General features: G+C 46.1%; 3 protein-coding genes and 1 long non-coding RNA gene across 7 annotated transcripts in view; 1 reads left to right on the top strand and 3 right to left on the bottom strand.

Moving 5' to 3' along the window:
- Positions 1–748: 748 nt before the first annotated feature.
- On the bottom strand, positions 749–2,009 carry CHCHD1 (coiled-coil-helix-coiled-coil-helix domain containing 1). Its single transcript, XM_042908321.1, has 3 exons — positions 1,857–2,009; positions 1,615–1,733; positions 749–1,050 (listed from the first exon to the last, which is right to left on the bottom strand). The coding sequence occupies exons 1-3, from the start codon at positions 1,978–1,980 to the stop codon at positions 937–939; spliced, it is 357 nt and encodes a 118-aa protein (XP_042764255.1). The 5' UTR covers positions 1,981–2,009; the 3' UTR covers positions 749–936.
- Positions 2,010–6,711: 4,702 nt separating this feature from the next.
- On the bottom strand, positions 6,712–10,266 carry FUT11 (fucosyltransferase 11). The gene is made up of 3 exons (XM_042907747.1): positions 9,524–10,266; positions 8,779–9,404; positions 6,712–7,177 (listed from the first exon to the last, which is right to left on the bottom strand). Exons 1-3 carry the CDS (start codon positions 10,229–10,231, stop codon positions 7,030–7,032), a joined length of 1,482 nt encoding a protein of 493 aa, XP_042763681.1. The 5' UTR covers positions 10,232–10,266; the 3' UTR covers positions 6,712–7,029.
- Positions 10,102–13,667, top strand: part of LOC122201764 — an 8,027-nt gene continuing 4,461 nt past the window's right edge. The window contains exons 1-2 of the long non-coding RNA XR_006194328.1: positions 10,102–10,406; positions 12,546–12,719. This is a non-coding gene — a long non-coding RNA (uncharacterized LOC122201764). The remainder of the gene's footprint in view (positions 10,407–12,545; positions 12,720–13,667) is intronic.
- Positions 10,447–13,667, bottom strand: part of SEC24C (SEC24 homolog C, COPII coat complex component) — a 25,035-nt gene continuing 21,814 nt past the window's right edge. For 3 of the 4 annotated variants that reach the window (XM_042907741.1, XM_042907744.1, XM_042907742.1), the window contains exons 17-23: positions 13,479–13,624; positions 13,118–13,256; positions 12,851–12,969; positions 12,579–12,758; positions 12,140–12,331; positions 11,817–11,906; positions 10,448–11,671 (exon numbers count right to left, since the gene is read on the bottom strand). In XM_042907741.1, the coding sequence (XP_042763675.1) occupies positions 11,531–11,671; positions 11,817–11,906; positions 12,140–12,331; positions 12,579–12,758; positions 12,851–12,969; positions 13,118–13,256; positions 13,479–13,624 (1,007 nt within the window). In that variant the 3' untranslated portion in view covers positions 10,448–11,530. Of the gene's footprint in view, positions 11,672–11,816; positions 11,907–12,139; positions 12,332–12,578; positions 12,759–12,850; positions 12,970–13,117; positions 13,257–13,478; positions 13,625–13,667 lie in introns of all 4 variants that reach the window. The other variant, XM_042907745.1, reaches the window with a different exon arrangement.

Here is a 13,667-nt window from a genome sequence, read left to right as displayed (position 1 = left end):
CACTGATCTTTGTCTATCTAATGCTGCAAGGTATATAGAAAAGGTTAAGTGAATTAAACCTGGAAGGGCAGAGTATATATAAAATGCCATACAACTGTTTCTAATATCAAAGGGTCACAAAAGTTAATGCCTTCAGCAACTAGGTGGATAACTTAATGAGAGAAGTGAACAGGTGATACACAAAGAAGATAACTGCCAAATAAGTTTCAGTTTCACCATGTGGAAGAGGCCAATGGCCAGGTCCCTAGAGAATGGAGACAAAAGATAATCAGCTCTACTTGGTTATTGCCATGCAGGGATAAGAAACTGGGGTTTACAGATCCTTTTATTTTTTCAATTGAAAGCTAAAAAGTGGATTTTTTTAAATGACATTTTTCATATTTTTGAAGGTGATCATTTAATTTAAAAACGAATTTCCAATTGTGTTGGCTAAATAAAATACATCTGCAGTTCATCAGTTTGTGAACTTCTGATTATTCTGTGAGCATTTTGCAGGGACTATTTTGCACAAAATGGGTAGTCACTAAATACAGATGATACCGAAAAACTCTGCATATAGGCAGACTTGAACATCCTTATTGCATCCAAAGGCAAGGACACTAAATGGTGTAAGGACTTCAAAGGCAGAACAAGATGAAAGTTTTTATCCTGCTCCTCGGGCAAATCAAGAAGCAAAGAACTTCCAGAATCTAGGGAAGGATACAGAGTTCAAGTATGGAGGGAGAACCTAATCTACAACAAAGGCCAATTTATCTTCAGAGGATTTTATTTCAAAATAAAGCATAACTTCCACCATGACAATGATTCCAAAGGATGAAAAAGTGTCTTGCCTCCTTTCACCCTGCAAATAGTGCATGGCAGTGCAAACGTTTCCAAAACACCTACACATAGTTCTCAGTAGCTAACAGTCCAGTCATAGAAAATGCTTCTTCATTTTCAACTGACATGAGATTTGTTAGGAAACCTCTGTAACAATTTATTCAGTTTCTTGGGGGATAAACCCCCAGATTCTCCCAACGTGTCATGGATTGATCTCATCTTTCGCGCTGCCTGAAAAGACAGAACAAAAACAAAAATGACAGCTCTTAAGTTTGTCCTGACCTAGGCCAACAGTTCTCACAATACCACAAAGCACACTAATACATTAACCAGCCTGGAAATAGCTGTGTCATCTTCCCAGTCCCCTTTCAACAAAGGGACTTGAGATCTACAGATGACTGTATGACCTGAAGCTACCATGCCAGCTAGCAATTAATTCTAGGTTAAAATCCAAACAACCTGCCTTTCACTATCTATCTTTAGTTCTATTTCAGACAATAATACCTATTTGAGCAGCACGTTAAATTTTACCAAGTGATTTTTTCCCATGTAATTTCCCTTTATGTAATACAAAATTCTGTAAGGTATTAATATTAACCTTATTTTACAACTGGTATAGCTAAAGCTTAGAGCAGTGAAACAAATCGCTCAAGATCACAATGCCTTCAAAACCATAACCTTTTCCACTTGGGCGTTAGTGAAATCGCTCCCACAACTTTCCTTGCCTTGTATAATTGCTTGTATCCCCCCACCCCCATTCTCTCCCAAGATGACACCCTAAGAGCCTTCTGTCACCTCGGCCCTCGAAGCACAATCGAAGAATTCCTTGATCTCTTTTCTGCACGCTTCGTCGCGGAATTCATTCTGCTTCCAACATGCCATCATCACCGACATTTCTGTGATACAAGTCGCCTCTGGAGGAGCAGAACGGGAAGACCCTCAGTCACCCTTACCTTATCTTGTAGCCCTCCCACCCAGCCGCCCCGTTCATCCCTCGGACTTCTGCTCTGGGAGCCTCCTTGGCTCCAACTGCTCACCGCCTCTCTCCCGGCGTCGTTCTCCGACACGATTAGCTAGGATGAGCGGCTTGTTGGGCTTCAGTATAGGTTTCCGTGGGTTTCCCAGCCGCGCTAGCCGACCCCGCAGGCTGGGCGTCGCCATTACGCACCGAGCTCCCGGCAGGCTCTGCGTCACCGTGCGTGACCCTGCGTGACCCCTAAGAGCTCGACGAGGCTTGGCGCGCAGCCTGCCGAAAGCTCGGCTGCCTGCGTGCTTGCTTTTCTTCGCCTCGTAACCCGGCTGCTGGGTTCGGGCACCGGTCGTTCAAGACCTGTGTGCAGGTTGGGAGGAGAGTCTTTGGGGCTCGTGTGCTGACCTAGGCCGCTCCGGGCCCTGAAGTCTGAGGGCGGTCTTAGGCCGGAAACATCCAAGAAAGGGCCCGATAAATGGACACTCAATTATCGTGGTAGCTGGCCGAACTCGAGGGTGATTGACAAAAGCAAGGGCAGAGGATGGGACCGAATCAAAATATGAGACCTTAAGATGTTAGGCTGGGACAGACTATTATTATGTTTTTAATAAGTCTTCAAGAACTGTTGGATTTTACTACCTTTAAAACCACCCCGAAGCCATAAAGAAAAATTATGCTCATATAAACAGTAGCGACCACTTACATATCGTTTCTTCTTTGTAATGATCTCACTGGGTAGGGTGAAGTTTAAGCGCTTTGGCGTTCATTGTCTAAGTTAAGACTCTTTCCAATCCTGTGAAGATACTTGGTGGTATCATTCCTATTATTAGACTTGGCTCTTCAGTTGTGATGCCTAGGTTCATCAGACTTGGCTCTAAGTGACTTTTAGGTGTTTACAAAAGGCACTTTAGGGGCACCTGGGTGGCCCAGTTGGTTAACCCTCTGACTTCATGATCTCAGGTCATGATCTCATGGCTGGTGGGTTCCAGCCCCGTATTGGGCTGGAGCCTGCTTCAAATTCTGTCTCCCTCTCTCAAAAATAAATGAAACATTCAAAAAGAAACAAACAACTCAGTTCAAAGATGTGCCAAGGATTCTCAAGGCATTTATAACAACTTCAAGAAATGTTTCTGGTAACGGAAGCATAACTTGAGCAAGCTTTTAGTTCATAAGATGACTACTTTGGAGGAGCAATATGTATTTGGTTGTGTAAAATTTAGTGTGCTAAAATCATTTATCACAGACGTTTAATCTTCCCATTGATCTCTGCATGACTGGTTCTTCTTCTGTTCTCAGTTCCTGTCAGAGAGGCCTTCCCTGACTTCCCATATCTCTCCATTATCAAGCTGTTTTATTTTCCTCATAGCACATATCACAGTCTGAATTAACTTGTTCATTTAATGTGTGTTTATGGCCTCACTTACCACCGACACCCATTTAAAATGTAAGTGCCATGAGAGACAGGACCTTGTCTTACTGAATTCCTAGTACCTAGAATAGTGATAATAAATACTTGTTAAGTGAACAAGTGTTTCACATATTTTTCCAAGTCTCCAAGTGTATCATACTCAGCCCAGAAATATAATCAAGCAGCAGACACTGTTTAAAAAGAAGCCATTTATTATACAAAATGAAACCTGAGATTATAGGATATTGCAACACATGGAGTAATAAAGGCATCAGCCCCATGCTCCACCCCCAGTCCAATAAAACAGATTCCTAATCAAGCACTTCTACCACCAATAACCCCAAGCCTGCTGCGGTTGACAGAGCAAACTGAGCCCCAAACCAGAGAAAATTCACATTGTTTGCTTTCTCTTCATATTGGTTCTGCTTGCTCTTGTGGAAATGTAGCACCTGGCTTATCTTGCTCTTTTACGAATACTTTTATGGTAATAGGATTAAAGGAGAACGTCTAAAAAGCCCTGTCCACAAAGCAGGCCTGAGTCTCCAGCCACAACCATTCACAAACAATTGGCCCATTTTGTACATAAAAGTGCTAAAGGAATGCCAACCTGAACTGGTGTAATTAGGAGAAGTAAGGATGATTCTACATTTTGCATAACCATCACTTACCCTTTTTATTGCACATAAACTTGAGTCCTAACCTTAGTTTGCATTTGAGTAATGTGTATTTTGCACTATAAATCAGCACCTGCATTTAAGTAGATTGGAAGTTTAGGGGCACCTGGGTGGCTCAGTCGGTTGAGTGCCCGACTTCAGTGCAGGTCATGATCTCACGACTCATTGGTTTGAGCCCCACATCAGACTCTGTGCTGATACCTCAGAGCCTGGAGCCTGCTTCATAGTCTGTCTTCCTCTCTCTCTCTGCCCTTCCCCAACTCACACTCTGTCTGTCTCTTAAAAATGAATAAACGTTAAAAACAAAAACAAAAACTACTCCAAAAAAAAAATAGATTTCAAGTTTAGAAATCAGAGTCCTGAATTTGACTTCTTTTTGTGGGTCTACATTATACCCAATTTTAATAGTATATTTGAAGGTCTATCTTCCCCTCTTGTGCTTTTCTGCAAAAGCCCAAACAGGTTAAGCAAACTTTCCATGCTGTTGTGAGGGTATTTTTTACTAAAAAATAAAATGAAAATAGAACCATTATGACCGTGAAATCCAGTCTAAATTAGAGCTCTCCTTGGCCACATCCTTAGATGTCACAATATTAAGTGTGGGACCCTAGTTGTTGAAGCACCTTACATACATAAACACACACACACACATCTGGTTGTAAATTAGTGTATGTATGTGTATATATATAAGTACATATACATATTAATTTATAGATACACTGATAAGCTATAGAACTTCTTTAGTGATAATTCATTAATACTACACATTACAACCAGAGTAGCTCTAAGGTCCAAGGTATTTCTTGTTCCACTGGCCCTGAAAAACCTAATGGTCTCCCTGCCCTTTAAGCTTTATTTTCAAGCCACAGCAATATAAAGGTTTGGCTATATCCCCAAATCTGCCTAACAGCTTTTTACTGAACCAGCCACTTGTGGTGGCTAACTCTTGCCTCACCTCTCAGCCCCTTGACATCAAGGGCAAGTAAATGTTATAAAAAATACAATTCCAAAGAACCATAATACAACCCACCAGGAGTTTTGCTTCACCACCAACATAAGTCTTGCCTCACCTCTCAGCCCCTTGAGTTTAGGTATGTTCCATCAAAATGTAGTCTCACTAAGTACTATAAAGTTGAACAGAAGGATATCAGTAATAGAATGAGTCAAGTTGGAATATTCATCCCACAGGAACTGAAAAGTGTTCCATAGTATGAAGTAATTATTACAACTATTGCTGGGCTGTTTTTTCCAACGTAATTTTCATGACTCTATGGAGGAAATAGGACTTTTGTAGCATTTAAAAATAATAAAATATACGGGCACCTGGGTGGCTCAGTCGGTTAAGCAGCCGACTCCAGCTCAGGTCATGATCTCTTGGTCTGTGGGTTCAAGCCCCATATCGGGCTCTGTGCTGACAGCTCAGATCCTGGAGCCCGCTTCGGATTCTGTGTCTCCCTCTCTCTGCCCCTCCCCCACTTGCACTCTGTCTCTGTCTCTCAAAAATGAATAAACGTTAAAAAAATTTTTTTTTAAATAATAAAATATAGAGAAGAGTTCATTAGGCAGACAGAAAAGACCAAAGACCTATAAAAACCTGCAGTTTGATTCACCCTGGTCTATTTTAACATTTAAAAATCATTTAGGGGCCCCTGGGTGGCTCAGTCGGTTAAGCGACGGACTTCAGCTCAGGTCACGATCTCACAGTTGATGAGTTCAAGCCCTACATCAGGCTCTGTGCTGACAGCTCAGAGCCTAGAGCCCGGTTCAGATTCTGTGTCTCCCTTTCTCTCTCTGCCCCTCCCCTGCTCATGCTCTGTCTCAAAAATAAATAAAAACATTTAAAAAATCATTTAAATATTAAATTTGTTTTTCTGCCATCATTTCCAGCCATAGTCTCTATCTCTAACCTAAAATAGAGCAGGACAATTCATTAAATTGACATGATATATATTAACCATCGGATCTTTCTGTTCATGAGATGAGAAAGAATTACAGTTATTCCCTAAAAAAGAAGCAAACCAGCAGTAAGCAAAGCTGTCAAAAATCTACAGCCAGTTTAATGTAGAGGAGAATGAATGTGGGGATGGTGGCATCTTCGTCAGATTACGGAAAACCAGGAAAGAAAAAACCATTAAAACAATTTTTTTTAATGTTTACTTTTGAGAAAGAGAGAGACAGAGCGTTAGCAGGGAGGGGCAGAGAGAAAGGAAGACACAGAAACGGATACAGGCTTCAGGCTCCAAGCTGTCAGCACAAAGCCTGACATGGGGCTCAAACTCATGAACTACAAGATCATGACCTGAACCAAAAAAAGTTAAAAAGTTTGACATCAAGAGCAAGTAAATGATATAAAAAATGCAATTCCAAAGAACCATAACACAACCCACCAGGAGTTTTGCTTCACCACCAATGTAACCATTTATAAAGCAGGAGATGAAAAGAGATTAGGAAAGGTATTGAATAGGTGCGCCTGGGTGGCTCAGTCAGTTGAGTGTCTGACTTCGGCTCTGGTGGTGATCTTGCAGTTCCTGGCTTCGAGCTCTACTTTGGGCTCTGCACTGACGATGCAGAGCCTGCTTAGGATTCCCTCTCTCTCTCTGTCTCTCTCTCTCTCTCTCTCTCTCTCCTCTCTCTCTGCCCCTCCCTGACTTGTGCTTTCTCTCTCAAAGTAAATTTTTTTTTAATGTAAAAAAAATAAATAAAGGAAAGGTACTGAATAATAAAGAGTTTAAAGAAGAGCACGGAAATTTTAAGACCCTACTAAACGTGGTCCATTTTACCTCATTCTTAAGCCAAGTACCAAGGTGTTGTTCCAATCACAGTTAAGAGGATGAAATGGCTAGAGAAAGATGCAATTCTTTAAAGATTCTGTTGGATCAGCACTTTAAAACAAGTGGGTGTTTCAGGCTTCTGTTTTCCATTAATCCAAGAACTAGAGGCCTCCATCTCTCATTGAGGAGAGGCCCTAATACCACAAACTGAGACACTGGATACACATCATTAGGGTAAAATATCAGTGGATATAACTGGAATTCCTTGAACTCATAATAAGACAGTGTTCGTTAAGGGATATGCAGTAGATGCCCCTCATGTCCCATGGTAGAATAAGGACTTCCATCTCCTTAACTCTACCAATTTAAAGGCTCTTGCAAGGATAATTAGAGATTTTGGTTCCTTTTCATGAAGATCTCATGTAGGTAGTCCCAAAATTTCCTCTGCTTTGTCTCATTGTTGTGGATCATGGCAGTGAGAGCTTCCCCCTGGTCCAGACCTTGCCAATAATCTTGCAGCCACATCTCCTTCCAGCTGAAACATCAAAATGGGAGTTGGATTATGGAACCTCTGCACAGCTACAAGTCCTGCCTTCTGAAATTTTAAGCAGATATAGCAGTCTCTGGCTAAGACAGGGCTCTGCTTTGAAGGAAAGGGAATGTGAAGTAAATCTAGTAGTCTAGTAATAGTACAGGTGACAGCTGCAAACACAAATCTATCACACATCCCACCCCCAATGAGTTAAACTTCCTGACTTGCCCGCTCCTGGTTCCCAAATGTGGTGGGAGTTTAGAAGAAGGCAGGGCAGTGGGGCAGACTATGGAACCAAGTAGTCTAATATTTAGATGGTTACCTTATAAGCTGCAATTTCAATAATCAAAATGAAGGTGCAGTGCTATCCAAAGTCTAGATAAAACACATTTTCTTTTTTTTAACGTTTTACACTTTTTTTCCTAGTAAATCATAATATGTTCAGCATAAACTAGAAACAAATTATTTGATGGAAGACTCCATTCCCAGAATCAAACTGTGCCAGCAGTATATATAAACAGCCCTCTGCTGCCATCCACTGTGCAAGTTAGTCTCTGCAGGCCATTCTAGCAGTCTTGCTTTATGAAGCTTAATAATCTTTTATCACCTCTCCCCAAACAGGTGTGGTTTGCTGCAAGTGGCTTCAGCATTTTCCCACCCCACCTCCCGTGCTGACCTTGTTTCCCAATGCACCACTTTCTGCCACCTACTGCAGTAGCTTCCTCACTTCTCTTCCAATCCACACTGCCCAGCAGTGTTTATTCTATCTATTGAAAACATTCCTTCCATTCTGTTTGGGGTGAACATATAATTTATCACCCAAATCAGGGTACTTCTAGTAGTGAAAGGAGGTACTATATGGGGCGCCTGGATGACTCAGTCAGTTAAGTGTCTGACTTCAGCTCAGGTCATGATCTCACGGCTCATGGCTCATGAGTTCAAGCCCTGCGTCGGACTCTTGTGCTGACAGCTCAGAGCCTGGAGCCTGCTTTGGATCCTTTCTCTGGACCTCCCTCACTCACACTCTGTGTCTCTCTCCCTCAAGAATAAATAAACATTAAAAAAAAATTAAAGAGTGAAAGGAGGTACTATTAATAATTGTGCCAGGTTAATAGATACAAACCCTACTGCAGACAAACCTCTCTCAAAATACCCATCCATGTATTGCTCATCCCCAACCCCAACATTTCAAAGGTGCTAAATAAACAGCTGAGTTGGTTTTCGAGACAGTCCAACTCCTAAGCCTGGTATTCAGGCTATGTATAGCCTGGCCCGAGTTTATCTGCCCAACTTTGTCTCTCCCTCATCACTTCCCTAAACAGGCCCCCTCTGCTCTGGTTGAAGCCTTTTTTGAATCACTATTGCAAACATTGCTCACATAAGCTGATTTTCATAGGTTGTTGCCCTGAATTCCACTTTGCATCTTTTCCTGAGCTTTTTCAGGAATTAGACTCTCCCAATTAGACTCTTGACACTTTAAAGGCAGAGTAAGCCCATGTCATAATTTCCCTATACAACAATCCCCTCAGCACCTACTGCTACTTCACTGCCCACAGTGAGTAAATCGCTTGATTTGATGGCCACAGGGACCCAGCTATCCTTACCTGTCATTCTCAGGAATCTCTTCCACACTGCCAAATCCAGGTGTGGGCACTGGGCAGTCCATGTGTGAGGGCTGGGCAATGTGAGGCTCAGGGACAGGGATGTCCCCAGGAGAGGCTGCGTGTGCTTTCTCGGCCTCCAGCCGAGCCAGTTCATGGTCACAGACAAAACACTCAAAGCCATTGAGGTAGTTAGGCAGCAAAGGATCATTCACTCCCCACTCCCGATACTTCAGACTATCCAGAAGGAACTGGTTGGTGATGCCCCCAGGTTGTTTGTACGCCAGATATTTCATATATTCCTCATCGTTCCTGTCCAGAAAATCAATAAATTCTGCCAGCTTTTGAGGTGACTCAAAGTCATCAATGAGGATGATGGAGTGATTGTTGGGCATCCAGTCCCTCACAGAGGGAGAGCCGCGATACACAGGCACAGCACCAAGATGCATGGGGCGCCACAGCTTCTCTGTCATGTAGTCGTCACAGATGGCATTTTCAAGGGCCAAGTGGAACTTATAGCGAGACAAGAAGGCCAAGAGCTCTGGATCCTCGGTGGTGGCTGTGGCTGTGTCCTGTAACCGCGGAGTGGGCAGCTCCCGATTTTGTAGGCATTTCCCGTAGGAGTCCACCTGTTCGGGGTAGAATACCGCCGTGAAGTGGGTGCGGCGAGCCGACCTGGACACCCGGGGTCCTGGCCTCCGCCCCGCGCGCCCCCCTCAACCCCCAGGCCCGCCCCGGCCCCACCCACCGGGATGTAACGCATCAGCTCGCGCACGTAGCGGTCCCGGTCCGCAGGCACGTCGCAGTGGGACTGCAGATAGAGCAGCGGCGCGTAGCCGCGTCGGCGCCACTCAGCGCGCTCCTGTAGCGGAGGCGCCGCGCGGCGCAGATAAGCGGTCCCGGGCAGCCACTGAAGCGGCAACGGGTAGTCCGAATGGCGGCTGAACGTGGCAGTAAGATTGAAGAGGCGGATGCCCGGCCCGTGGCTCAGCAGGAAGTTGTTGAGGGGCGACTCCTCGTGCAGGAGCGCCCAATTCTGATGCGCCAGGCGCGGCAGCGGCGCCTCGGAGGCTCGAAAGTCAGTGCCGTAGAAGAGCAGCGCGCGCGTCCGCGAGTGCCCTCGCACCCGTCGGTCCCGGGACGCCACGCACGCGCCGCGCGCGCACTCGATGCGCTCTGAGTCGCCCGGGAAGTGGGGAAATAGCCCTGGGCTCCACCACAGCAGCACCGGCAAGTCCACGGCCTCCTCCCTCCCTGGCTGCGAGGGCCCGGGACTGCGCGCCACCCCCACCGCGCCCAGCGCCGAGGGCGGCCGGAAAACTGCACCATCCCACGGCTCTGCCCAGCCCGCCTCTCCGCCGGTCTCCCCCTCAGCCATGGGCCCAGAGCCGCTGACCGCACAAATGCTAAGCACTCCCAAGGCAGCGAGCACAGCCCCGCTGCTGCACGCCGCCATGTCCACTGGCAGTTGCCCCGCTCCCCTCCCGGCAGCATCAGGCCTCCGCCCCGCAGGGAGTAGCGACCTGACGAAGTCCTACGCCCATGGTGCGTGTGGCGCATGCGTAGTTCTGCTCAGCCCACCACTTCCTGGGAAGTGCTAGGCCTAGCAGCAACAAATGGGACGGAAAATGGTAAGTCACAAGTAAAAATGAGGCTAATTGTTACATCTTAATTTATTTTATTTCTTTACAAATTAAAGATGCATTGAAAAATAAACCAATGAAGAGAAATGAGAGGTCCGGAGCAGGGGCATCCCAGGCTGGGAGCAGGCAAGCCTGGCCACCATCAAGCCTAGCCCTTGTCCTGCCCCAGCCAGTTCAGGTTGGAAGATAACGGTCGGCCACTCTGTCAATACCAGAGCTTGAGTGGTGTCCCGGCAGGAGAGAACAGAGCTCCAGCCACCTCTGCCTCTCCCCTCTCAACAACTCCCAGCTTGGAGAAGCAGTGTTTCCAGTGGGAGCTCAGAGTGGGATGGGGCTGGCTCTGTGAGGTATTGCAAATTGATGACCAGGCTCCCAACAGAACCATCCAGTGTTGGAGCCTTTCCAGCTGGGAAAGAGGCTGTTACCTCTCCCAGGTCTTAATATTCTTTGCAACTCACTTCCCAGGCTCATTCATCCCTGACAATGTGCCTCTATCCACTTAGTGATCACCAATCATTGCAGGAGACAGAAGAGCTAATCAACCACTCTCCAACTTTGACTTGGCTGCTGACTTCCAGGCCCAAAAAGGACTGACCAACCACTTTTCTCTCCACCATCTATGGTCTATACCCCAGCTCTTGTGCACCTGAATGTTTCGTCCCTAATATAGGAAGTTTTTGATGACACTGAGCTGAATTAGCCCCTACCCACCCCCGCATAGTACCCCTGGGATTCCCACTCCTTCCTGCCTGCCCCTCTCTTCTTGGAGGCTGGTCTAAGGGGACACATAATATTGCCAGAGTCTGGGTGCCTCCAAATCCCCCAATACCGAATCATATACAGTGAACTGAGAAACTACATTCATTACGACAGGATTAGCAGGAAAAGGAGGGTAAAGTGAGGGGATAGGGGCACCTTCCATCAGCAGGACATGACAGAGTGGTAGGATACTTGATTCCAGAAAGGTGTCTCCTTATACCTCCCCCTCCCCCCAGAGAGATTGAGGTCAGCTTACATGACTTATAAGATAATGGAACTGTTCCAATTTCTCTGCCATCCTGGTGTACTTTCTGGAAGCTGGCCTGGGACCCTATGCCATTTACCCACTTGCTCTAGCTCAGTAGCTGCCGAATTTCCTTGTGCATATGACAGAGAAAGTCCACATAGGATGCTCCCCCGCTCAAGCTCTTGTCTTCCACCAGGAAGTGCTTGAACAGCATCTCCAGCTTGTCCTCCTGTTTCACCACGATAAGCTATGGCCAGAAGACAGGGTCATGAGGCAGGGCCAAAAGGAATTAAACATGCCCTAAAATCCCATTATCCCATCACTTACTCCCACCCCCCATTCCAGGGGAGGACTGAACAAGGTAAGAAATGCAGAGTTTAGATCAGTGTTACCTTCATGTACCGTGACCTCTGTGCCCTTAAGCTATCAATGAGGCCTCGCACCTTCTTGGACAGTGGATTATCCAGAACTGGCAGAACACTCTGCAATACAAAATTCATTTATCCTTATGGTAAAATTCTCTGAGTCAAGGCAAAATGGGGCAGCAAAGATTTATGCATTATCTGAAACAAGCCTCGGAATAATGACAGCATCCCCCATCCCCTCCAAGGATTCCCTGCTATTAAAGGGGACTAGCATACAAACTTTACTGACTCCCACTTATATCACAAAATGCTTTTCCACACCCATATTCCCCTTGACTTCCTGCCCTCACCAAGCCACTGGTGATCTGACTGAAGGAGGAGACACTGAAGAGGCTCTGGACAACACCCTGTTGGACACTTGCTCCCACCCACAGGAAGAGGTTGAGCCCATTCTCCAACAAGTATATATCCCCATTGCTCAGACGCTCTTCAGATGCTCGAACTGCTGGTGGTTCAGTGGCACTCTCAATGGGAGACTTTGTCTAGACAAAAGGAAGGGGCAAGAGGTTATTTACCAAGGGCCATAAGACAAGTTTGCCCCTTACCACACACACATGAAATTTCAGAAAGCTAAATCAGTAACTCTTTCAGTGTGAAAATTACATCAGATAATGTAGGTTAGAAACAAATTCACTAGAGTCAACCACAGATAATATTAACCTTTCCCTTCCTCCTTCTATGATGCCCCTTTCTCAGTGCAACGTCTCACACCCCAGCCCTTAGTCGCACCAATGGTAGGAGCCGAGGATAAAAGAAGACATTGGTCTCAGCCACATCCATGGAGGTAACCAGCTGTCGGACGTAGGCACGGTCATCAGTAGTGACTTCAGCTCCAGGCTGCAGGACATCACTCTTCAACACACAGTTCAGGTAAACTGGGAGTAGCTTCATGCACTCAGGAAGGATCAACTGCAGGGGTTATCAAAGTAAAGTTAATCATGAGAAATCTCTCCCAAATGCAAAAATTTGTCCTAACAATTCCTGCAACATGCTTGTCCCACCTGTCCTGCAGAGGAGGGGCTGGCACAATTCTTTCTGTAACAGGCCAGGATCTGGGCACACTGAGTGATGAGAGTGTCACGAACAGTCTTCACAGGGCTATTTAGGACCCCCCGGTATGCTGGATGTGAAAGGGAGACAGCACAGTCACTGGCTAGCCACCCCATCACATGTGCTTTCCCACCATCACACCTACCCGGGAATGCTGAATCACCGACAACCACCTTTCTCTCAGCCCCAATCCCCCCTCGCCCTGCCTCTACCCTCACCAAACTTGGCCATGTAGTTGATGAGTGTGTCAGTCTCACAGTTTCGATACAGATCAGCCAGCTGGGTGCAGCAGTTCAGGGCCAGGTTGTGGATGCGGAGCCGTCGCTGCCCTGCACAGCTGGTGTAGAGCAGAGCACACTAGGAGAAGGGAGAAAAGGAGAATTCATACCCCTCCCTCACCAAAGCCCTCTGAAAAACTGCTCCTTTGCTATATTAGTAAGATAGAGGAAAGACATGAGCCATCCCTTCCCCAGCCTCTTCTAGTCCTCTCCACCCACCTCTTATCCTCTTCCCTGCAGCCTATTTATATCCAGTACAATGAACTTGACAGTTCCTCCCCAACCCCTGCCTGCCTGCTACCTGCAGGAGGGCTCCACTCTCTTCATTGAGCCGATCATCATGCTTGAACTCCACAGTCACCGTCTTGTCCCCGTCCAGCCCAGCCAGCTCCACATCTGTTGTGTTGCTCATGTAGAAAGCCCCAAAGAAATCTACAGCACGGATACCTGAAGCCACATGGATAGAGTCAGGGCTACAAATACGACAGGT

Source organism: Panthera leo, chromosome D2, assembly GCF_018350215.1.
Source record: "Panthera leo isolate Ple1 chromosome D2, P.leo_Ple1_pat1.1, whole genome shotgun sequence".
In the NCBI taxonomy this organism is placed as follows: Eukaryota; Metazoa; Chordata; class Mammalia; order Carnivora; family Felidae; genus Panthera; species Panthera leo.
Note: the sequence above shows the minus strand (reverse complement) of the source record. Positions and strands in the feature narration are given on the sequence as shown.

What these genes read in the sequence shown, in the direction of transcription:
- CHCHD1 (XM_042908321.1), bottom strand. Translation starts at nt 1,980, where the DNA reads ATGGCGACGCCCAGCCTGCGGGGTCGGCTAGCGCGGCTGGGAAACCCA. An exon ending in ACGACGCCGGGAGAGAGGCG is followed by an intron (nt 1,734 to 1,856) that starts GTGAGCAGTTGG and finishes CTGCTCCTCCAG; the next exon opens with AGGCGACTTGTATCACAGAA. An exon ending in ATTGTGCTTCGAGGGCCGAG is followed by an intron (nt 1,051 to 1,614) that starts GTGACAGAAGGC and finishes CTGTCTTTTCAG; the next exon opens with GCAGCGCGAAAGATGAGATC.
- FUT11 (XM_042907747.1), bottom strand. Translation starts at nt 10,231, where the DNA reads ATGGCGGCGTGCAGCAGCGGGGCTGTGCTCGCTGCCTTGGGAGTGCTT. An exon ending in AGCTGATGCGTTACATCCCG is followed by an intron (nt 9,405 to 9,523) that starts GTGGGTGGGGCC and finishes TACCCCGAACAG; the next exon opens with GTGGACTCCTACGGGAAATG. An exon ending in GAGATTCCTGAGAATGACAG is followed by an intron (nt 7,178 to 8,778) that starts GTAAGGATAGCT and finishes TTGATGTTTCAG; the next exon opens with CTGGAAGGAGATGTGGCTGC.